The sequence below is a fragment of the Zonotrichia albicollis genome, chromosome 4 (genome assembly GCF_047830755.1).
Source record: "Zonotrichia albicollis isolate bZonAlb1 chromosome 4, bZonAlb1.hap1, whole genome shotgun sequence".
Classification (NCBI taxonomy): Eukaryota; Metazoa; Chordata; class Aves; order Passeriformes; family Passerellidae; genus Zonotrichia; species Zonotrichia albicollis.
The window spans coordinates 34,844,234-34,868,144 of NC_133822.1; the positions used below are offsets into that span (position 1 = coordinate 34,844,234).

A 23,911-nucleotide genomic window follows, 5' to 3' on the forward strand; every position below is an offset into this window, starting at 1 on the left:
TGATCATTTTAGCTTGAGCATTGCTTACTCTGTTTGTTTCCTACTAAGCTGTTAAAAAACAGGCTTCATCACTGGATCAGTGCATTAAAAAGAACAAGGTTGCAGATAGCTCTTCATTGTAAGTTGAATTATAGCATGTAACTCAATTTCATTTTTTCATGTTGTTTGTTAAGAAACTTTGAAATAATTGTCTGTTTTCCAGCTTACTGCGTATTTTTCTGTTTGCTTGTGTCGGACAGGGGTGTGTGTATGCATATGTGTAATAAGGGCTTGTTGGCAGTTACTACAGTTAAAAACCACCAGGTATCAACTGACAGCTAGAGACTCCTTGGCAGGGCATTGGTGTTCAGTACACAATAAAAATGGCTCTCAAAGTCAGTTCGAGTTTTGTGTTTGGGAAAAGCCTGCACAAACGAAGCAAGTGCCTTTCTGTAAGGTAAGTGTACAGACGTTAGAGGAGCAGCAGAGAAATCCAGAGGCCACACAGAAAGGCAGAGGCAGAGCCAGACTTGAACTCAGAAGTTCCTGGCTTGTGGCCTGGGGCTGAAGCCAGTCATACACAGCTGTATTGAATTGTGAATAGAATGGTGCTTTTTTTTTTTTTCCCTTCGTGGATTTAAGGGAACAAAGCTGATTTAACTGAAATCATAATGTGGGTAAAGAGATGGAATTGTGTAATCTGCCTTTCTCAAAATTCAAGAGCTGAAACTTTGGTGTTAAAAGTTGGTTCAGCACTTGTGGGTTTCCACTTGCCAAGGAGCGTGATTAACATAGCTGGGTCACAAATTGTGACAAATCCTAGTGCAGTGCCTTGAGGTCAGGCTAAGGGGTTTTTCTGAGTGTAGAGGAATTCAGGCTTAAAAGCTACTGCTCTGCGTGCTACCTTGAAAAATACTAATGACATAAAGAAAATGCCCTGAAATTTGATTTTCTTTGATGTTTTAAAATAGAAGTGAAAACCTAGTTCAGAGATGGTCTGCCTGAAGTTGACTGTTTATTAAACTGAAATTCACATTCTGTATTTAACACTGTGGAGTTTTTAATGAGGCTTTAAACATTGTTATCTTTCAGTGCAGTATGAAAGAAGTGAGAACCTGCTGAAAGTTTGCTGCCTGGTATTTTCTTCCTTCCTGAAGTAAAAGCTTGGAGTAGCTTCTATTGAATGTATGGGCAGCTCTGGTTATTTCAGGAGCTCCCTTTAGGAAGAGGGCTTTGATCTAAAATATTATTCTAGAATGAACATCACCATTATGAATTCTTTTTCTTTGCTATTGAAAGTCTTGACAGGGATTTTAAAGTCCATTTCACAGTTAAAGGGACTTCTTTTCCAGGCAAAATGTCATTAATAGCAAGCTCTAGTAGCAAAGTAGAATTTTTCTCTTTACGTGGGGTACTTGTACTATTCTATGTGCTATGTTTTGCTAACTGAGGCTTTATGCATATGTATAGTAAGGTTATTTTCCTAAATTAGGAATGTGGAACTCAGCCAGAGAATACAAGCAATACAAAAAAAACCCCAGAACAAAACAAAAGACTGAGGTGGTTTTTGTTTGCTTATCAGGAAGTAAGTTTAATTTTGTTTGTTGAAAGTAACAAAAATGCTAAATAGTTTTAAAAAGAAGTCCAAGTCAAAAGCTTAACAGTAAAAGTCTATCAGAACAGTCCATCAAAAGCTTAATAGTGGAATACCTCACTCCTGAGGAATTGAAGCACTGATGTCTCCGGGTGTATGCAATGTGACTGTGCCTCATTCTTTGGAAAGAATTGACTCTTGAGTGGTGTGCAATTTAAAGATGCATCTAAAAAATTCATTGATAGTTAATGAAAATCAGAATAATTAATTTGAGTATTAAAGTGGCCTGCTTTTTTACTCACCCTCTTTTTTTATGCACTGTCGTGGTTTAAACCCAATGAGCAGCCAATTGCCACACAACCACTTGCTCCAAACCAAGCCCTGTGGAAAACCCTTTGAGTTTCCTTTTTGGTTTCAGCTGTTTGAGTGTTTACAAGTCCCACTTGCCTTCAGCTGTGGCTTCAGAAGACATTTAAACTGGGTTTGTCAGGTTTGTTGCACAAGCCTGGACCACTTCAGAGGTAGATTTTGTTGTGGCAGGTCTTGCTTTATTCACCTATTACAGCTGGTAATATACTGTAAGTAAACTGTATAGTTCTTTCCAGCCAGTCTTCCAGAAATACTGTAGCCCTGTAGTGATGAGTTGCTGAGTTTGGGGTTGCTACCCAGTCATCACCAGTAACAGTGTTATGGGCTAGATTCTGCAGTGGTGAGTGGGAGACCCAGATGAGCTTGTTTCATTATGAGCTGTGTTGCCCCTTAATTTAAGTAGCATAGCTTCAGTGGCTGAATAAAGTTTCCCCCACTCTCTCGTTAAAAGATGTTAGTTAAGTGGAAGCATATAAAGGGCTGGTTTGACTAAAAATGTTTCCAGTGAAGCCAAATGTATTTTTTTTCTCTTTTCTACTCTTTAGAAAGGGCATAAGAAAAAGTTGGGTGACTCTTACTTGGTGCACTTCCCCATTTAGGTCAGTCAAGTGTAGGTCACAGTTACTGATAACCATAAGTCCAGTTGGCACCTCCAGCTTAGCAGATAGATTTAATTAAAGCTGAAGGTCTGGTCTTTCACCTAAAATTTGGAATTTGAAATGCTTACATAAGTGACTGAATTCTGTATTGCTTCTGCTATAAGGTCATGCTAATTTTCTGCTAGGTAGCAGTAACCATTTATCCAAAAGAGTGGCTTCACAGAAAGATGCTTTGCACCGGCAGTGTGCATGGAAGCATCAATAAGCTGACAAATTAGATTTGAGGTTCTAGTGTTTAAAGGGCTTTTCTTTCAGCAGGAAATAGTCTCCCACATCAGCTTACGTATTTTGACCTTCAACTTTATATAGCAGCAAAGAGTTGACCTGCCTTTATGCAGAGCTACCTTTCTCAAAGAGGATCGAGAGAAGGTTTAAGTGACTAGATTAGGAATGCAGTGTTTTGTGGAACAGTGAATATCTGACATCTGTGTCATGATCATACACTGCTTTTGTCTGGAGCCTAAAAAAAGGAAACTGCTGTGTTGCACACTTGTGACATTTAGATAGGAAGGGGTAGTTGTTAATTAAAGATGGGAGTCTTCAGGTCTTCTGTCAGCAGAGGTCAGAATTATATTCATCACTGGAAAGATGCCGAACTTAGGTGGATCTGTGTGCTGAATGCTCTTCTGATTTAGCTGTTTCTGTTAGGACTGATGCTGAAAAAGGGTGCACACTTCTGACCACTCAGAAGTAAAGAATTTCTGTTACTCTTTGAAGATTATAGTCTGTGAGTTTTGTGCTTTTATTTCTTTGACATCACTGAACATGAGAAATGTCTGGTTTTGATTTAAAATAATCTTGTGTAATGCAGCAAGGCAAGAAGTAACCTAAAAGTAGCAAACACTACTTGGATGGAGAATTTAACAAGACAAATCAGTTTAATCTTGGTACTTCAAAAATATGTTAAATGCTAAAATTTCATTTTTATCACTATAATTTTTACCTCACTTTTTCTCTTGTAACTTCACATTTTTATTTTCTGTGTACTGTTGTGGTCATGTTCTTCTGTAATCTCTGAAGTGGCAGTTCAGTAGTTTCCGCATTCTGGATTCTTTTCTGGATTACGTCTTACTTTAGAATTTCCCACTTCTGTAACAGAAAAAGAGAGTGGCCATGCCTGGATGATTATCCATAGCCATGTTGTACGTGGTCTGCAAGTTTCTGTCATCTTAGAATTTTTGTATGTTGAAGAAATTTTCTGACAAGAATTTCCATGTTGGGAAAGAATGCAGCCTTTCTGGAATAGAGATATTCTGGAGCTGGCTTGGTTTACAAGAGAAATTTCTTCTTTAATAGTAATGTGTAGTTAGTTATAAAATGTTTCCATCTTTTTGAGTGTGAATGGACACTTGTAAGCAAGATGTGTATTCAGTCCTTATTGATTATTTAATATTTTGAAAAATTTCCTAAGTTATCTTAAACTACTGTATTCGAAAGCAGGAGATACTGACGTGCGCTTGAAGTTAGAAATTGATCTGGTACTCTATCTGTGAATGACTTAAGCAGCAAGTGAAATTCATCACTTAAGCTGTAAATTATAATTCCTGGAAAGAGACAAGGAATGAGATTTCAGAAATCTTGCCTACCGTGCTCAATGCAAATAGGAAAAGCTCTCAGATGACTGACTGCTGAGATTGGGCAGGCACCAATTCCATAAAAATTGCAGCCATGGTTAAAAGAAATTCTTTCTTGGTGGGAGACTACCCTTAGTTTAGACAAATGCCTGAGGATATTGTGAACACTTTTCACTTAAACTTTCTAATGTCATTGCTTAAGAAATAAGGAAATGATTGCTTATTTAGCAATTAATAAGAGTTGCATGTCTAGACTAGGTGGTTTAATCTGTGCTTTATTTCTAGAAGGCATGAAATAAAGTTAACTTTTTAAACAAAAAAATGCAGCTAGAGATTGGTGCACAGTATCAGGACTGTAAAAATGGATGAGTAAAAATAGCCTACCAGATGAGTGACTGTGAGAGGTGGCAATCATCTCTGCTTATTAATGGACTATTTTCTAGAATTTATTTTGCTTCTGCCTCATAACTGTTGTGGCTGCCTAATTTAAAATAAACTGTTAAACAGATATGATTGTGTGCCCTGCAGAATGCTGTTCTCCTCCATCTTACAGTGTTTTTGAAGTGAAGAAGAGACATTGCTACAGTTTTCTAAGGTACCCTGTGTGGGTGTCTCAGGCTGTGCACAGGTAATGGGCAAGGTGGGCACTACAGTGTTGAGCACAGGCCTGTGTTTTCCTATCTCAGTCAGGGAGATGTGTGATTTAGGGTGGCAGGACTTTATTGTAATGCACTGGCTGCTACTTGTGATGGTTTTGTTCCTTGGATTCTAGTAACTTCCTGCTTTAATTCTTTTAGAAAAAACATTTGACTAAGCAGTGGTATTTCTAGTGGTAACTGTGGTGTTAACTTGATTTATCCTTGGAGTGGTCTCTTTAAAAATGGATTTATCATCAGGTAGTTGCAGTTTTCTGTGGCCTTACAAAGCTCTTGAGTGAACGTGTAATATCCTTCCTGATAATGCGTTCTGTGGCATACTGACAGCTGTCTTACCTTTCCAAACATACCTTGCCAAGAACATGAGGAAAAATTATAGCTTTAAAACCTTCAAAGAGTGAGGCATTTCTACATTGCTGTACATTATGTGCACATGAGGTATGCTTGTATGCATGTGAGAAAGAGGTGGGATTTTTTTCTTTACTGATACTTATTTGCTTTCTGAATTACACTATGAAAGTTTTCCTAGGAGGTTGCTAAAATAGAAGGAATTTTCCTTGATACATACTCAGTCATATCTTAACATGTAGATGTATGATATAATATGCTTAGGAATTTAATTAATTTAGCCTTTAGAATTATTGCTAGAATATTTGTTCATCACAGGGAGAGAAGGGTGCATAGCTAATGTCAAATCTGGTGTTCTTCAAAAGCACAGCAGCAAATTTGAGTCTTTGAAATTTAGGGATATGTATAGTAATGCCACTTAAACTTACCATTATGTTTTGGTGGTCTGTATCTTTTCCACTGTTTTTACTGTATCCTGTGCAAACAGCAAACCAGTAGATTTCAGAGTTTTGATGTGATGCTGTTAACTGGGAAGAGTGATCAGCATTGCATCTGAGTGCTGAATTTGCACTTGAGGAGAGACAAAAATAAGGTTATAGATATTGAGAGTGCAAGTGGTGCTTGTAGATGCTGCATGCCTTGGTGAGAGTGTTTGGTTCTTTATGCTGTTCTGAGGTCTCAGGTAATCATTTTCTTAGAATGCCGGAATCAAATCTTTGTCCTCAAAACTCAAGTGATTATATGAGGACATATAATGAGTTTGGAAAGGCTGTGAATTTTTTGGCTGCTTAAGTAGTTTCACAAGGAAGGATTTTTTGTTTCTTGCAGTTCAAAACAAGTCGCATCTTGCACTTCTTCTGTGTTGTTTTCATTTTTCTCATTTCCTGCACTGAGTCTTTATAATTCTCTCGTTTTCATTCTGCATGCCAATGAATAATTTCAGATTACATCTTAATAAGGCACGAGTCATGACATGGAGTATTGAGTTGTGATGTTTTGAATAATTTATTGATCTCATTTTTGAATGAAAAATGACTAATGAAGAGGATGGGCCAGCTGGTTGCAGTAAGAAGGGTGAGAAGCAGCCTCTGGGGATGAAATGCTTCCACATCAGGCTCTGCAAAGAATCTCTGTGCTTACCATATAACCTAAGCATCAAACACAGTCATTTTTCAGTGCCCCCAAGATCTCGGTGCTTTAGAAGTAGATGTCAAGTCTAGCATATCTCTTTATTTTGAGCTAACTCAGCAGAATGAAGTTCACTTTTCTTCAGTGTTTGAGAGTTTATCAAATTTCTTAGTAAGAGCCACACCTTCCTTTTATTCCCTTACATTTTAGGAGTAAGTCTCATGCCTTTGGCCTTTAGAAAGTCTGTAGCAATGCAGCAAAGAGAAGACTTTAATTCCCTTGTGATTTACCTAGTTTCTTGAGCAGGGTGTGCAGTCTGGCATACTCATTGAGGATCTCATGAGATCTGATCCCTGCCTGGCAGCCTTTTAACAGCAGGTGCGAGCTCCCAAACAAGAGGAGGGCATGGTGTATTAGCAAATGACTCACTTCAGCAGTGTCGTGTGCATTTACAAATATTGCTCCATCCTGTCAATGGTGCAGTGCATCTGATCCTAAAAGCCTTTTGAAGGGCATGGCTTATGGGATTGAATTTATCAAGGTAACTTTTATCAGTGTTTAAATCTTCATACAAAAGTGGGGAAGGAGGAAGTTTATATCTGTTTTCATATTGTAAAGAAACCTTGAAATGCATGTCAGAGTTGATGTATGACAGAACAGTATTTTAATTATACACTTGGAGTGGTAAATGTATTTAAGCTTTTTGCTTTTCACTCCGAAACACCTGGCTTGCAGTTTAACATTGCTGTTTCACCAGATTTTAGGTTTTTATCACCTGTGGTTATCTATAGACAACAAATATTGAATAGTAGCTTTATAAAATAGAGTGATTTATTGATGCAGTAAATACTGTATCTCTTTGCTACTGGCACAGGGAATCCTGACCTTATGTAGTCTGCAGTGGAATCCCGATGACCCTACTACAACCATGGTCTGTAACATTATAGTTGTAACTCCTTTCTTTGTATACATGCAGTCCTCCATGACTTAGACTGGCTCAAAAAAGTGTGAGAAAATGCTGCAACACAATTAGACATTTTGCACAGGATATCCATTACTAGATAAAAGCTGGGGATCAGCAGCTTTGTGAAGGTAATGAAGCCCCACTGAGTACTGGCTAAAATCACATATCTGTGCTTTTCCAGACATGGAGAGCTCCACGTGTAATGGTTGTCTGTAGCAGGGCTGTTTGTTGGGAGGGCACATGATACCATCACTGTCACTGCAGCTGCAGACTGAGAGGCTGCTCCCTCTTGGTTTCCAGATATGTTGGGATACATCTCAGCAGTATTTGATCTTGAACTTGGTCTTACTTCTAAGTGGCAGTGAGTTGATTAGACTCTTCAAGACATTTTTGTTGAGGATTGAGTGATTAGTTTAACTCAGGAAAACTCAGCAACTTTGGGCTGTTGGTTTTTGAAGAATTAGTGGGGGTGGAAGGCCATTTATTGAAGCCAAGCTGTTAAATTTCATCAGTCCTCTGTTGAAGGCATAATGTTTGAATGATAATATAAACTATGTTAAGGAGCTGTTGTCCCATGTAATGAGTAGGAAAAAATGCTTTGTGTGATGAAAGCTGTCTACCAAATATAATGCTGAGTTGCTCTCTGGTTTTGTGCTATAGGAGAACTTGAGATAAACTCTTAAAGGTGATACACACCTTTATTGCCCAGAGACTTAAGTTTTTGCTGCCACATTGTCCTTTTGAAAGGGTGAAAAAATCCAAAACACCATGTCCAGGCATTCATTCAGTAGCCAAATGAAAAGCATACTTTGTTATGTAAAACACAACACACAAACCTGTTTTCCATTCGGCCAACTAATTCTTTGTCAGCCTTCACTGAATCTTGTTATTTTGGTGCAAAGGAAAATTGGTTGTTGAACTATTAAGAATATTTTTCAAAGTAATAACCCGTGAAAAACCTGAAGGTCTGTTGGGGTGACATTACATAATTTCTCATTTAACTTCTTTGTTAACATTGCAACAACAGTCTCCTTTTCTCCTACAGAGTTCACTGCAAAGTGAATCTGCAAATATTTTTAGCACAACTTGTTTTGTCTTTCTCCAGAGCAGAAGTATTTTTTGCTGACATTAATGTCAGATTCTCTCTTCTTTCAGAGGAAAAAATGAGTAATGAAAATCAAACTGAATTTAAAGTGAGTTTTTAACAGGAGTTTAGAGCTGGTCATCTTGGGATTTTTCAGTAGGTTAACAACAATTTTAAGAAATACAAAAATTAATTTCACTTCTGTCATTAAAGTCTGCAAATGTGGCAGTACATAGAAGCAATTAACTTGCATATGTTTTATTGTGGTCAGCTTTCACAGTAAAACTATCAGTGTTTTGGGTTAATTTATTGTAGTTCAGTTATTGGAAAGAGAAAACAGCTGCAAAAGAGTCATGTTTGTTGCAGGTCAGATGTGGACATGTTATCTCAAGTTATAAGATCGCTGAGTACTCACTCAAGTGATGACTCCATTATAGTTTGTGAAAACGGTGCACTGTATTGGACTTGTGGTTATTTCTTTAGAGAATGGACATTGAGTTCTCAAAAAAAAACCGTGGTATTTTGCTTTCTTAATTACTGGAGTACATGATTGAATGTTAAGAAGTAGCTTACTTGTAGTTGTGAGGCCTGAATTCATATTTGAATTGTGTCTGAGCTCAATATCACTGGGTAATTTTAATTTACCAAAGAATGTCACACTCATACTTATCTTCACTAAGGAAAGTTGCCAGACAAAAAATACAGAATTTTTAAAAAGTCTCATGAGAACTGTTTGCTGTGTTTGGAGGACGAGAGTTAGTGTCTTCCTAGGAATGCAGCCTGAAATTTAGTGTGGTCTTTGCAGGATTGCACATGACCAGGTTTTATAGTAATGTATTGGTGATCAAGGGCTCTTCACATCACATTTGAGGTATTAATTATGTCCTTGTTTCTAATGGAGTGCTCCTTAATGGCAAGAGCCGTTTCTCTCCATACTGCTGACTTGTTCTGTGGCTTTGAACATAGTTATTTATTCTTTGCTTGGGTTTACTCATGTGCAGAATTAAGTTTTACATACGTCTTAGTGTTGTTGCAATGCTTAATTAATATTTATAAAGGCCTTTGACATCCTGTGATGAAAGGAACTGTGCAAGTGTTCAGTAGTGGTATTATTTTATTAGTGAAAATGCAGGAGGAGTCAGAAGGATACCAGTTTTGAATTCAGAGTGAGCAATGGAGTCATTCTGTAACCTTGAGCAGGTCATGCAGTCTCTTGTTTTGTTACATATCCTGGGAAAGCTCTGTTTTGCAGCATGTGTTATTAAATGCCATCCTTTCCTCCCCCAAGTCCATTCTAGGGGAAAAAAGGTAAAAAGTAAACAAGCATACACAACTTTACTGAGCTGCTAAACATAGCAGGTATTTCTGAAGGAAACAGATCATTAACGGGGGCAGAGGGTGAGAACGGAGTGGATGTGACAGTTGCATTTCAGAGTCAACATGAGAACTTGAGCGTGTGTGATCTGGTCACAGACCAGACTGGATTTTGCCTGTTACAGATCTCTCTCATTTGAGCTGAGTATGCACCTTCACTGTATATAATCTTTATTGCATTCTGAGAGCTCACTAATCCATGGTACTCAGCTGGTAAACAAGTTCATTCTTCAGACTGAATGTTGTCTGTATTTGAGCTTTGTGATTGTCAAGATTGATAGTCAGCTCTTATAGCATCTTGTATTTGACTATTGCATAATAATATAAATCTCAGTCACTTGTGAGGTTTTTTCCTCAGCTGACAGAGGAAGGTTATGATTACATACTGTCATTAAAACTACAAGATAGTGAGGAACTTTTGAAAAGTATACATCTGTTTCAAGACTGAGCCAGCTAGACATTTACCTAATTATATAAGGCACAATAACATTAAATAGTTATTTGCCATGCTTCACACATGCAAATACAGGGCTTTTCATTTCCTGTATTTTTTTATTTCCTACACAGTGCTGTATCTGCATTCTATTCATTGCACAAAATGCATAGGTGTGGTTTAGAACAAGGGGCATCAAAACTTTTATTTGAAGTACTTCAGCAAGGTGAGCAGCTTGCCCAGTGAAATGTGAGGCACGGCTGAATGTAAGTGCCAGTTTATGCTTGTGCAGTACGGTGAATTCAGATTGAAAGCACCTGGATCTTTGTCCTGCTTTATTGCAGTCTGGCTGGACAGCTTGTTCCTGGGGGCTTTTTACTTGTCTTTAGTCCTGCTTTAGCTCTCAGCTCAGCTGGCCTAAGGATGAAGGGGAACAGTGTTTGTCCCTACTGAGGATAAACAATGGTTTAGTCTTGAAGAACAGCAGTTATTGAAACCCCCATGCTTTATATGACCCTAGTTATAAGCCTTAATTTATGGAGTGTGCCTTGTAGTAATGGAATATCAAGAATTTACCTGCCTGGTTTCAGCTGAATATGCTGAACATATATTTAGGTAGATTTGTTCTAAGATAGAGTAATTTGTTGAGATTTATACAGCATTTTCCAGAGCTGCAAAATATGTTACTTGCTTCTGCCTTTAACTTAGACTTCCTGATATGGATCATGGCAGGCCTGAAAGTTTGTAACTGAATATTTGCAGTAAGTAACTGAATGAATTTTCTTACCTGTTAAAAATAAATATTGCCTCAGGTAATAAATGGAGTGGAAAATACAAACCTTAATACCTCTGCCAAGAAAATCTGAGCAAGCTGTACAGAGTTGTTTGAACTTCTAATAGATTTAAAAAACAACCTTAACTTGCTGGTTCTTCCACTTTGACCTACAACCAATGAATAATAACTTCGTGTGGAAAGCCTTGTTCTTAACTTCACACTGATAAAATTAAATACATTCTACCTTTAGTATTCTGATTTAGTATAATTAAAATAATGACTTACAGTTTGATAAATGTTACTTTCATTACTACAGTGCCCTGAAGCACTGCATGTGGAAAATTTTATAATATTACACAGATCTGGAGGTATGTAATGTGCTTGTCAGACTTTTAACTTGCATAAAGTGTTTTGGTTTTTGTAGCATATAAATTTAGAGTGTTTCTTTGGAAACTGAATAAAAGTAAGCAGTCAGATTCCTTCCAAAATGAAATGTAAATTACACCACTCTGCAACTGTGAGGGTATCCTTATAATATCCCCATGCAGGTAGAATTCAAGCATCTTATTGTTCAGTAGAAGCTGCCTGTAAGCAGTGTGACTGTGTCTTGGCTTGGTTTGGTGAGGGATTTTTTCCCAGTAATTCAACAGTCACTAAATAGAAACTGTTTCACTGATATTTATATTTTAATTTTTTTCTTGATCTGAAGTGCCATATCATGAATGCTAAGAAAGCCTCCAGTATTTTGAAGTGTGTTTAAAAGTGCAGCAAGTAACACTGTAATAGTGTTGTCTGATGTTTTCTTTATTTTTCACCTTCCTCTTTAAGTCTGTTCTTTATCTGTAGATAGTCTGGATCTTTACCAGGATGGCTTTTAGGTCCTAGGGTTTTATTGACTGAGAAGCACAAATATATATAAATGTCAAAGTTTAAAATAAATGTAACTACTTGTTAAAGATTCTGTATAATCCAGTTTTTTACTGTCTGTGCAGCCTATGCTGGTGCCACAAATGATGTTCTGGCAGAAAATGTTTCATTTGATTAAACTGTATTATACTTATCAGTATTCTTTTCTGAAGTGTCATATTCTGACATCAAAACAAGTGTCATAATTGTTGTGTGCACTGTGGCATAGTTACCTTACTATGGGAAATAAATAAATTTCCTATGACTCTTTTAGTGTTGAAAAATAATTCTTTTCCCGCCATTTAAGACAGAAGTTTGTCCTCTAAGAAAGTACGGAGTTCTTTTGTTAAAATCAAATTTATGCTGTAGTCAGGAGTTGGCATTTCATTTTTAACAGCAGTTGTATTAATAGTAAGTATTGTTTTACTAGCACTTCTCATACATATCTGCAAGAATGCACTATTAGGGTGGCAGTAATACGTGTCCCAGTTTGTAACGTGTTCAAAGCCCCAGTAAGACATTGGCAAAGCTGCCAGGAGAGGTTGGAGCCTCCCTTGTGCAAGTGATCTGGGCTGCTGAATGCAGTGGTGTCCTGGTACAGACCTGGAGTGGAGGCTGGTCATTTAGCTGCCTGCTGCAGTCCTTCTGCAGAGGACGTGTCAGTAATTAGTTTCCTGCTCGCTGGACCACTAAGTACAGGGCTATGTTTTTGTTCTATGCTAATGCATTTTTAGAGGAAGTGTTCCAGAGCTGCATTTCCAGCTGGTGACACAGAGCTGGTACTGGTCAGCAGTGCACTGGCAGCAGGGCAGGCTGGTGCTGCTCATGTTCAGCACGTATATTAAGGACGTGCTCTGTTGGGATGGAACAAACCCTCAGCACCTTTGCAGGTGATATCAAATGAGGCTGAATGGTTGACTCCTCTGGAGATTAAGGTTGCCATTCAGGGGAAACACAGTAGGCTGGAGAAAAGGACCTGACAAGCCTCTTGAAATTTAACAATTGTAGATGGAAAGTACTACACCTGTGTCAAAAGAACCCCCTGCTATAGCCTAGGCTAGACAGCCACTGATTAGACTGTAGCTCTGCAGAAACAACACCTGAAGGTCCTGTGAAAGAAAAAGTAGGATGTGAATCAGCAGGATGTCCTTGCTGTGAAGAAACCAGCCATGTGCTGTGCTGTATTAGCAAGGATATAGCCGGTGGATCAGGAGAAGGCATTCAACGCATGGAAATCCATCTTTAACATACTGGGTCCAGTTTTAGTTCTCATAGAGGGAAGACACTGATCTTGAGGATTGCCAGCTCTCTCTTCCCTGTGAAATAAGTGACTTGTGTCCCTGTAGCAGGCACAGGTTCTTCCTTGATTTTATTCTGGTAGCTGTTACCCTTTTACTGGTCTGTGCTGCTTCTTGTGGCTGTCAGAATGACACAGGTATTTTTATTGGCAATCACTTATAGATAATGCAGCTTTCTACATGTGTGAGTAGTTTATAGAGGAAAAGAAAGCTTTTTGATGATCACATAAAATCTTTAAATCCTGAAAGGAGCTGTGTCTTGCCAAAGGGATGTCCTGATAGGATACATTACAGGACATCTTAATTACAGGCAAATTTCTGACCTCATGTTTTGCCACTCTTGGGCTAATTTTACCAGATTTCACAGTTGTCTTAACTCACTTTACCTGTGTCTTTGGTGTGCGTGGTTGTGCATGCTATGAAATAATAATTATAGTTCTGCAAGAGCTCCAAAGTGTTTAAAGCCTGAAGTAAGGGAGAAAACTTGCTCAGTTCTTACGTTTTAGAATTTTGGCTGTAGCTCTCCATTTTCTTAATACTTTCCTTATTATCAGTTGGCTAACATGTAGGAACTTCAAATTGTATCTGGAAGCCAGTTTTTTAATATATCAATAGATAGAAATTGTGCAGCTGGAAAGAGTAATTTTACTTAAAGGAGTGCAAGGAAGAAATACAGAATTTTTTAGAATCTTTTTTTGTCTTTTTAACGTATTTTAAGGTTTTCTTATGAACAGTTGACTCTTAAAACTGAAGTTACCCCCTTCAGTTGCTGAAGAGCTGAGAAGAAAACCTCAATTTCTGTGAGCATTTGTTGTACTGTAGGGCTCATATCATCCAGCTCTTTAAAGAGCCCTTTATGCTCGTGTATAGAATATATATAGAACACACCACAAAGATACAGATAGATAATGGTGCATATGGATACATCACAAAATTCTGCCTATAGACTACACGACAAAGAATTGATTTTCCTCTGTTAACAAGTACAATACCAGTTGGTGAGGAGCATTCCCTAGAAGGTGTCCTTTGAGCTGAGTGAGTTGGCTGGTGTGTGGGGGTGGTTGTTGTCCCCAGCGGTGGCAGCTGCCGATGCTGGGCTGCGATAAAGGCGTATCGCCGGGGCCAGCCACGCTCCTAAAGCGCGCAGCTCTTGCTCTGACGCTGTTCTGGCTTGCAGCCAAAGAGAAGAAAAAGCAGCTTACTCTTGAAAAGGAATAATCTTTTGAAAATGCTGCTTAAGAGCACTTCTAAAAACACCCTTTCTGTCTTTTATTTAATACGTGGTGAGTATGTGTTGTGTTTGTATAAAATCCACAGCTTTCCCTGGGAGAGAGAGAGGACAGGCTTTTATCTTGCATATAGTGTGTGTAGTATTTACACATGTAGCAAATATGAAAGTCTAAATTTCATACTCTGAAGGACTGAATTCTGCTATTGAGATTTCACTTAGATTCAGAAAGTGTGGGACAATAATCCTTTTCCTAGATGGTCAGTTTTGAACTGCACAGTTTATCCCTTGCATCGGTATTGGAGTTTTTCAGGGATGGTTTGAATTTCTGTCTCACTTCAAGCAAACAAATAATTTTTTTCCCCTCTTTGAAGATTTTATACTCTAGGTCTTCAGGAATGCTATTCTGAAGTATCAATTGTTTTTCCTTATAAGCATCAGAAATCACTTGGCCTAAAGTAATTTCATATTCCATTTTTGTCAGTTCAGCCTAAAGACTGACTTCTAAAATGGCTATCTCCCATGTAAGCATATTTTGTATGGCTGTCTAATCTATGCATGCAAACATTGCCTAATAAGAAAGAAGGCTGTGATGTTGAGTATTTTAACTTCTTTTAAAATAAAATTTATTAATCCCATTTTGACTCTTTTGATCAGCAAGATCATAACTCTTTATTTACATGGCTTAGTCTAGTGGAAGTAATTTTACCTTTTAGGAATGTGGGGTCTGTCAGCCCTGGAATTTATTCCATGCTGTGTTACATCTTGCTTCTGTTTGATGTTCTCTTTAAATGCACTGCAGCACACTTGCATGTTTGTACATGCCACACTCTTCTCATGCTGCTGAAATAATGAAGCATGCCTGTTGAGTGGGATATGTTAAATGAAAGTGAAGTGAAATTGTAAGGATTTCTATGCTCCAGTTGTGGTGCATTTATTTTTGCTTCATTTTTGGTCTCTGACATCCAGCTTCCTGATATGATTTAAAAGCTTTCATTCCTTTTTCAAGCTGTGGGCTGCCAGTGTTCATTGCTGCAGCAAGAAGAGCTTGCACCTCAAAGAACTCACTTGGGAGTTGGTACTATGCCTTTTCTTCATTGCTTATGACCCGTAGTTGTAATAATTTTATGCTTTTTAATGCATTACTGTGAGTTGAATTTGCTTCCCATACACTCATCTAAGTTCCAGAAAAAGTCCAAACAAGTGAAGGTCAAGGACAGAGCTTGGTGAAGGGAAATAAAATGGAAGTAAATGAAAACCACTTGCCAGTGGCAGCAGCAAGGTGTTCGTGAAATAGGACTGTTGAAGACATTTCACTTGGCTGTAAGAGATTTGGTCCCTGTGTGGAGTGAAGGGAGCTTCTGTTGTGGAAGTTGCACCTGGACTTGAACTTGTTAAAAGGTGTTTTGCAACACATCTGAGACACCAGTGTGTGATGCCTCATTCTGTTGATATCAAGGCTATATAACTTAATACAGAGAAAACTTTCAGCAATGTTGAGAAGTTAGGTGCTTGTAGTTCACTTGAAATCCTTTTGCTTCAAATCTGGACCAATATTGGATACCTTGTTGTTGGATAAATTTCTGGTTTAATCAAGTTTTGAGTCCAGCTGTTTCCAAAAGACTTGAAATATATTTGTGGTCTGATATTTTGGATCACTAGAGGTTTATCTGTAAAAAAGTTATTAATAGCTCAGGTTTTGCTTCTAAGTGACAGTGGTCTGTGCATGCAAATCATTGTCTGCTTATGGTGAAGGCTTTAGTTCTGGCTAGTTGTGGCTGATGGCTTGAGGGAAGACTTGGCAGTTCAGGTGACATGGGAGCTATATAGATATAAAAGTGCTTCTGGTCCTGCAAATGTGGTTTCAGAATCCCAGTGTTCTGAAAGAGATGCAGAAGTTGGCTCAATTTGGAAGCAGGTTTGTAAATTGCGCTGTGCTTATCACAACACAAAGAGCAGCGTGCACCTGTAGAAGTTTATTGCCACTCGTGTGTCACAGTGTAGCTAACTCAAGTTGACTGTGCTGACATGAGGTAAAGTGTGAGGTCAGGAGGAGGGAGGAGGACTCACAGTACTGGTAGTGCACATCTTCACCTGTGAGGAGCTTCCAGACTCTCACACCATTGTCCTGGCATGTCACGAAAGCAACTGGGAGTTGCATGCACTAAAGTGCCATTCTATGAGTTTTCATTTCTTAGTTTCACTTTTACCTTTTTTGTGCAGTTTTAGTTTGAGGGTGACCTTAGAGGATTATGGGGTTTGTGTAGACTAATACTGTGTGACGCTTTATCTCTGCCTATCAAAGTGTGCTGGCAGCAGATAGTGTGCAATATGTGGCGCGTCATCTCGTCTCACAGTTCAGTTTGTGACAAGAGCTGCCTTTGAAGGCAACTTCTGTCCTCTACCTGTGCCTTAAGCCCATCATGTTGTCAGAACAATCTCTAAAATAGAATTTGCTGGAAAAATTGGTATTAGAATTTTACAGGAAATTAACCATTTCCAAAACAGGTAAATTGTTTTGAGGGAGAACTTGTTTCTTGAATGTCTGGTTTTGCTTTTTTTTTCCCCCCCTAAAATGGATGTTTTGATAACATGGGCTTCTCAACTGTTTTCTGTTATGCCTCTAGTTAACTAGTGGGAAAAAACCTCTTTTCTCTAAAATAATTTCTTTTGACATAGGCAGAAGAGGTTGTTTTAAGAACATAGATAAGGTGTAATGCATCATAGATACTGGGTTTATTTGGGTTTGCGTTTTTTAGAATGAAGATAACATTTTGTTTTGGATTACAATTTACAGTTTCTCATAATCTGTAAACTGTTAATATGCCTTACTTTAAACACTTGGAATGAAAATCTGTAATATACTTCTAAAATACTTCTCAGTTATGTTGATTCTAAGATTTTGTGGGAGATCTTAAAGTGCAATTAGGTCATATTTTTAGATCAACACATGTTTTCTTGGAAAAAAAAAACCAGATTAAAAAGCTGGCTGCTGATTGCTATTTAGCAGACTTCCTCTTCAGGGTTGTGGTGTGTCCGTGTTCCCATTACAGTGTGCTCATAACAAAACCCGGAACCACACCCCATTGTATTACTCTAAATTCACTCTGCTTGCAGTTGATGGGTTTTCTCCCCCTGTTGATCTCCTCAGTGTGAGCAGCTGTTTACTGGAAAGCACATGATGGACCCTGAGTTTCAGCAGGCCAGGAAGAACTGGCTTTTGGCTAATGAGATGCTAATGGGCAGCATTATCTCTGGAATAAATCGAGGAGGTGATTGAAACCTTTGTTGATGTTGAATTTCTCAGAACATTAACGCTGCAAGTTAAACTTGTATTCAACAAGCATCTTGCAATCAGCTGAAGAGGGAAATCATCGATCACAAAACAAGTGTTGGTGAAATGCATCGAAGAGTAGAATTGGGAAGACGGCACTCGTGTTCCCCAGAATAACAATAAGATACTTATCCTTCTAGTTCAGTGAACTTTCACCGTGGTTGTACCTTGTTAGTGTGTCCGTAGCATCTCTTCTTGCTCTGTCATTTGGAAAGTGTAACTTTGTACCTCTGACGTGTTGATGAGGTTTCGCTCAGCGCTTTGTCGGGAGCTCCGTGGTCTCCTGCGTGTGGTGCAGCCCAAGCGTTCGCATAGGGCCCTTCCACCTTAGTAGAGCTTACGTGAATTGAAGCCTAAATAAAGTTTTGGTAAATGAAGTAAACCAAGTGTTGGTTGCTGCTGTGTTGTGGTTGTTGAGGTTGCACCCAATGGAATATTAAATCTCTACTAAAAGAGCAGAAGGGGAGGTTGTCATGCAAAGCAAAAGGGCTTCTCTGCAGCCTTAGTCCGCATAGATCAAAAAACAAGGCAGCAGCAATTGCAATCTTCATGTCCTAAATTTATCACAAAGGCAGACCATAACTAGGTGATTACTTTCAGGCTATGGATCTTTTGTCCTGGAATCCTTTTAAGGCTGTATGTCACTGTAAGCCGTAGTTTCAGCTGTGATTGTGAATGTGGTTCTTTTCTCTTTCTTTCCTATTCCTTTCTCATCTGCTCACAAAAGTAAGGAAAGTGCTTTTAAGTAGAAAGCTGCCTGTGTGCCAAGCAGTTAATGGAAGTCATTTTGTATTTTGATCCTACCATTTTTCAGGAGCTCTTTTGAGACATCTCATTTTTCAGGAGCTCTTTTGAGACATCTCCTTTAAAACTTCTTTTTAAACATTTGCCTGCTGCAAGAAAGTTTTTTGGAAATAGTGTATAGTTGTAACATGCACTGCAGCCCAAAAGGCATACATAGCTTGACAAGATAAAAGTAGTAAACATAGTAAAAGTAGCAACTTAGAATGATGAGGGTGTCGCAGGAGAGCTTTTTCATCTTGCTCACAATCTATGGCTCAAAGAAAATAAAAAACTGTCTCACTGTAAAAAGTGTAGTAATTGTATTTGGTGATAACCTCAGGGTGTTGTTACTAAGGGCTCATCTTGCCCTTATCAATTTTATCCATCCATGAAGAAAGGGAGCCCAGCTTCAGGAAACCACAAAGTAATTTATTACTCTCTATAGGACCTTGGTCATTTAGAGAGTTCTTGGAAGTCCTCAATCAGGAAGCTGTTAATACATAGCATCTCAAAATACTTTTGTAGGAATCAGTTGTGTAAATGTCTCTTTGCACTCTGGCTTTGGAGTAATGAGTGAAAATGAAAAGAAGGACATTTCTTTTACCTTCACTGTATAGATGCAATTCAAGGAAAAGTCTGTACAACATGACAGCAAAGCTAACTCAACTCTTTTTTTAAACTGTGGTCAAAAAAGTCCTTTGATTTAGGTGTAAAAACAAAAAATTGTTCAGTACTATTATAAACTCTAGTTGTGTTTTTAACACTGTTCTGATTTTTATAAAATTTTCTTCTTAAAGATTGTGGAATATAGTTGTTAGTTGGTTCCCATTTGTAGAGTCTCTGATCCTTCTCCTCATCTGTCGAATCATCTTTTTACATGAACGATCTTTGTCTTAATCTTTCCCTATAAAAAGAAACTACTCCAAGTAAGCTGGAAATTTGGCCTTAAATTTCTTTATAAGGAGATGAAGAGAACTGGTTAACAAAAATGTGATTCACCATAGAAACAGCTCAGCCAATAGTATGTATGCAGTAAATTAACTATTCCATGGTACTTTCATATTTAATACAGAACATAGCAACAAGATGATGGCTTGGCAACAATAGCAGCTGCATGTATTTTTTTTCCCCTTTTTTTGAAAGAATGTTCTTGTGGAAAAAAATAGATTCCCTGGAAAGTAATTTATATTACAAGTTTCATCACAAAAATTCTGTGGGTGGATACAATAGCCTAGAAATTAAATTAGAGATTTGTATAATAAATGATAGGTTTGATTTGATGTGACACTTCTAGTCTCTTACGAGTGACATAGCTACAGGCAATAGAATAATCTCTTCCCCTTGTGAAGATAAATGTTGTATCAGACCAAACTATTTTATATTAAATTATAACTTCCCTTTTTTTTTTACCACATGAAAAGATTCATGAGACTCTTCGTTAAATAATAGCATGACCCAATTATAGGAGTACTTTGGCCAAAATGTCTTGAAGATATTTTCTGTTATCAGCTGTGTGATTAATTTATGTGGGAAACTGCCATAACAGACCTGATCTGAAAAAAAGGAATTTTCCTTTATGCAGCATGTGGCATGATTGTGGCCATACTGAGCTGGAAGGTGCTTTTCTTATCACAATTGGATGGAAACCCACAGCTAGAAATGAAATATGATAAGAGGAGTGTGATAACTTGACTGTCTCTCTTGCAGGGAAGAGGTTTATGGTCTGTGTGGCTCTTACACAACTTGATTGTACTCAGACCATTGTTTCTTGTGTTTTGGCAGAGAGAAGGAGCAAGAAAGGGAAGAACAGTTAATGGAAGACAAGAAAAGGAAGAAGGAGGATAAGAAAAAGAAGGACTCTGCTCAGAAGGTGAGTTTTGATATTTGAATTCTTTTATCCAGCTGAAACATAAATAGTGGTGGTAATAAGATGTTAAAATTTTTGTGTTTGAACTTAAAAACGGATTGGTGAAAAGTGGTGCTCTTTAAAAGCACTTTAAAGACACCAGTCTTAAAGTGATGCTTCTTTAAAGAATCTTTTTTGCATCATTTTCCTGGTACTGAAATGTTTAACTTGGATATTTCTTCTCCTGAGAGTACTATGTAAAATGAAAGAATTTTTTTGATATCAAGTGTTTAAGTTACTTAATATGGCTTCTTTGGATCTCCCTCTACACAACTGCTACTTGTTTGAGGTGTTTGTGGATTGAAATACTGATGGGCTTTTGCAATTCTTGCAGTAAAACTGAGTAAATATTTATTAGAGCAGGAAGATCCTTTTTCTAAAATATCATTAAGGAAGTTTATATGAAATATTTACTACTGAAGATTCTGTTTATGTTTTGTGCTAAGTATAAGTTACTTGCATTTTACATTTTCTGTAGCAAATAGCACTGTTGCTGAAGTCTGCCAGTTCAAGTCTGAGTTGTGGAGAATTTGTAAGTCACCAAAAATTGGTTCTGCTAAGAAAACAAGTTTGAAACCGGGTGTACTAGAAGGTCTGTTTTGCACAAAACATCTGGCAGGTTGTCCTAGGAATTAACTTGACACAGGAGCTTGAGTCTCTTAGGGTGTTATCCATGCTTTTTGCCAGTAAAATCCTTTCTGGGCTTCCCAGTGTAGGATAGGTGCACCCACCCTGGAGCAAGTCCAGCAAAAGGCCTTTAAGATGATTAAGGGACTGGAGGATCTGACAAATGAGGAGAGGCTGGGAGTGTTATGACTGTTCCTCCTGGAGGAGAGGAGGCTCAGGAGATCTCACCAATGTACATTCATATTTTGTGGAAGGGAGTAAAAAGATGGAGGCAGGCTCTTCTCCACCATGCAAAGCATAATGTGTTATGTACATATTCAAAGTCTGCCTAATCATAAAAAGACTCCTTTTTTGTGTGTGTATGTGGCTGGGCCACCATTGAAACAGGTTTCCCAGAGAGGTTGTGGTGCTGCCCCTGTCTTTAGATGCTCAAAGCTGAGTTTCACATGGTCCTGTGCAATCCAGTTTTGATGATTCTGTTTCTAATTGAGAAGCCTCTTGGGGCCAGGTGGAGGACAGGTGTGGATTAGAGGACAGGTGGGAACTATGGATTTGATTTCCAGAGGCTTTTCTTTCCAACCTCAATGATGATGTGAAACTGAGAGCAAAAAGCTTTACTTTTTTTCAGTACTCTGTTTTTCAGTTGCTTCAGTAACAGATCAGGTGATGAAAGATCACAATGTTCACTCTTACATTCTGTGGGTTTCTGCTGAGAGCAGACAGCGCCAACCTTAGTTAAATCTTGGCTTATCCAGGGCTTTTTCACCAATTTGAGTCCATCAGTTTAAACTGGGTGTGGATAAATGTGTGTCAGTTGTCTTCATCCAATTGATTCATCCCCAAATAACAGTGCAACAGAGCAGTTGCTATGGATAAGGTCTCTCCAGTGTCTTTTTGCCTTGGTGTTGGTGCTGTTTAATGTTCAAGTACAAAAAAAGTATGTAGAAACCAGAAAGAGCAGACCCTTAGGAGTAAAGACTTGAAGATTATGTGCTGATATTGAGTGATAAAAGGGAAACTTGAAAAGGCTGTACTGATCATCTTGATAACAGTGCTGTGTTTATTGAGGAATTGGTGCTTTGAATACGAAAGAGATTTGCCAGCTTTCCTGTGTGGTCTCTCACTTTGTAAGTTGTTCAGTACATATTCTGCCACACTCTCAGGAAGGATAAAGATAAGTAATTTTATCTCTTAGAAGCCAAACTTGACAGAAATAGCTGGAGATAGGTAAGAATAGCAAAGTGGGCAGCCAAATGGACAAAATATAAATGTGTGTGTTCATTCTTACTGGCTGTGGAAGTGTTCACCAAATAAGCAGCAATGATTTCAGGGTATCATTTTCAAACTGAATTTGTTTAACATGAAACAATTGTTCTGTCTGGATCGTCTGAAACTTAAAAAATAAAATTAAAAAAAAATCACCTTCAGGGAAGTTACACAAACAGGTTCACAGCTTAAATATACCTGTGGTTGGTGTCCAGGGAGCTGTTTGGTAGCTCCTCAGTAGGCTGAGATTTATTCCAGCTTGCCATTCACTGTGTCTGCTCCCGCCCTGCTGATGCTCGTAGGTTGCCCACAGAGAGATGACAGCTGTAAATATGAGACATTGTCATATTTTTTCAGCTTTTGAATTTTAGATGAAAGCAATCACAAAACCACATAATTTTGACTAGGAGAGAGAGACAATACAGGCAGAAGGTTTTGTTTTGGTTTTTTTTTTGTCTAAAGTTTTTTTGTGTTTATCATATAGAATTTTTCAAGGATTCAGTAAAATGTTTTTTATCCAAGTAGACAAGTAGTTACTAATTTACTAAATGTGTCTACTGTTGACTATAGCAAACATATCAGCATTACCAGATTGTGCTAATTAATATTTTTTCCTCTTTTCCTTTAGTAGCCAAGCATCAGGGTCAATTAAGCATGTAACAGAATCTTTAACTGTCACAGAAGATGATGTCATTTGATGCATACAGGATTTTTCATAAGTGAAGTTGAAAATTGATGTGTGGCTTGGTACAGACATGGTTTTGGCCCAGATACATTTTTATTGTCCTTGAGGCTTTGGGATAGTGTATGTCTGTGAGGTTACAATGCTTAAGATTTTGTATTTTAGTGAATGTTCCACTTTGCATCTTGCAGTTTTCATCTTTCCAAAGTAAACGATGCCATAGCAATTTAGTGCAGTTTGTCTTTTTATTCTTTACTGTACAAAGGAGTTCTGGCTTGGTTAGTTTCAACAATAAACTGCTTTTTTACTTGTGCTTTCATTATTCTATATTGTTGCTGTGTGCTTTCCAGAAATATGGACTAGTTCAGCAATTTCTTTTAAGAATAGGTGTCATAGAACCTGACACATGATGATCTTTAGGGTTTTTCATTATTGTGTAGTGGAACTCATGATGGACAGGTTCAAAAAATGCTACAATACACACAATTCCAGAGAATATACCAGCGATGTGTTTGTCACTGCTGTAGCTTGAAATCTGCTGTGCTGAAACAATGTAGGGTACAGATACAAATACAAACCCATATTGAGTTTGTTGGCCAGCATGAATACTCATTTCAGTCATTGACTTCTTGTTGCTTTCAGTGCATTTACTTTATAGGTGTTGCTGGTACTCTTTGTAAATGTAGAAATGAATCCAGTAAGGTTTAGAGTTACTTCTCCTTGGAAGAGATGTTCCAGGAAAGGTGAAATGGGAAGATGGCAGAGAGACAGACTGCTGTGGTTACTTCAGGCCCCAACAGTCTACTGTAAGGATACTCTCAACAGAAGGAAGGCTTTGTTACACTTGAACTGAAATACTTCATCTCCAAAATCTGTGAGAACTGTAATGCTATGGGATGTGTTTATTTGTGATTTGGAAGCCATGTATGGGATGAGGAGGAGGA

At 38.0% G+C, this 23,911-nt stretch overlaps 1 protein-coding gene across 9 annotated transcripts in view; it reads left to right on the forward strand.

Annotated features, from left to right (window-relative positions):
* The window catches only part of TNRC6B (trinucleotide repeat containing adaptor 6B), a 128,017-nt gene that overhangs the window by 58,669 nt on the left and 45,437 nt on the right, over positions 1 to 23,911 (forward strand). For all 9 annotated transcript variants that reach the window (XM_074539420.1, XM_074539425.1, XM_074539426.1 and 6 more), the window contains one exon: positions 20,269 to 20,356. In XM_074539420.1, the coding sequence (XP_074395521.1) occupies positions 20,269 to 20,356 (88 nt within the window). The remainder of the gene's footprint in view (positions 1 to 20,268; positions 20,357 to 23,911) is intronic.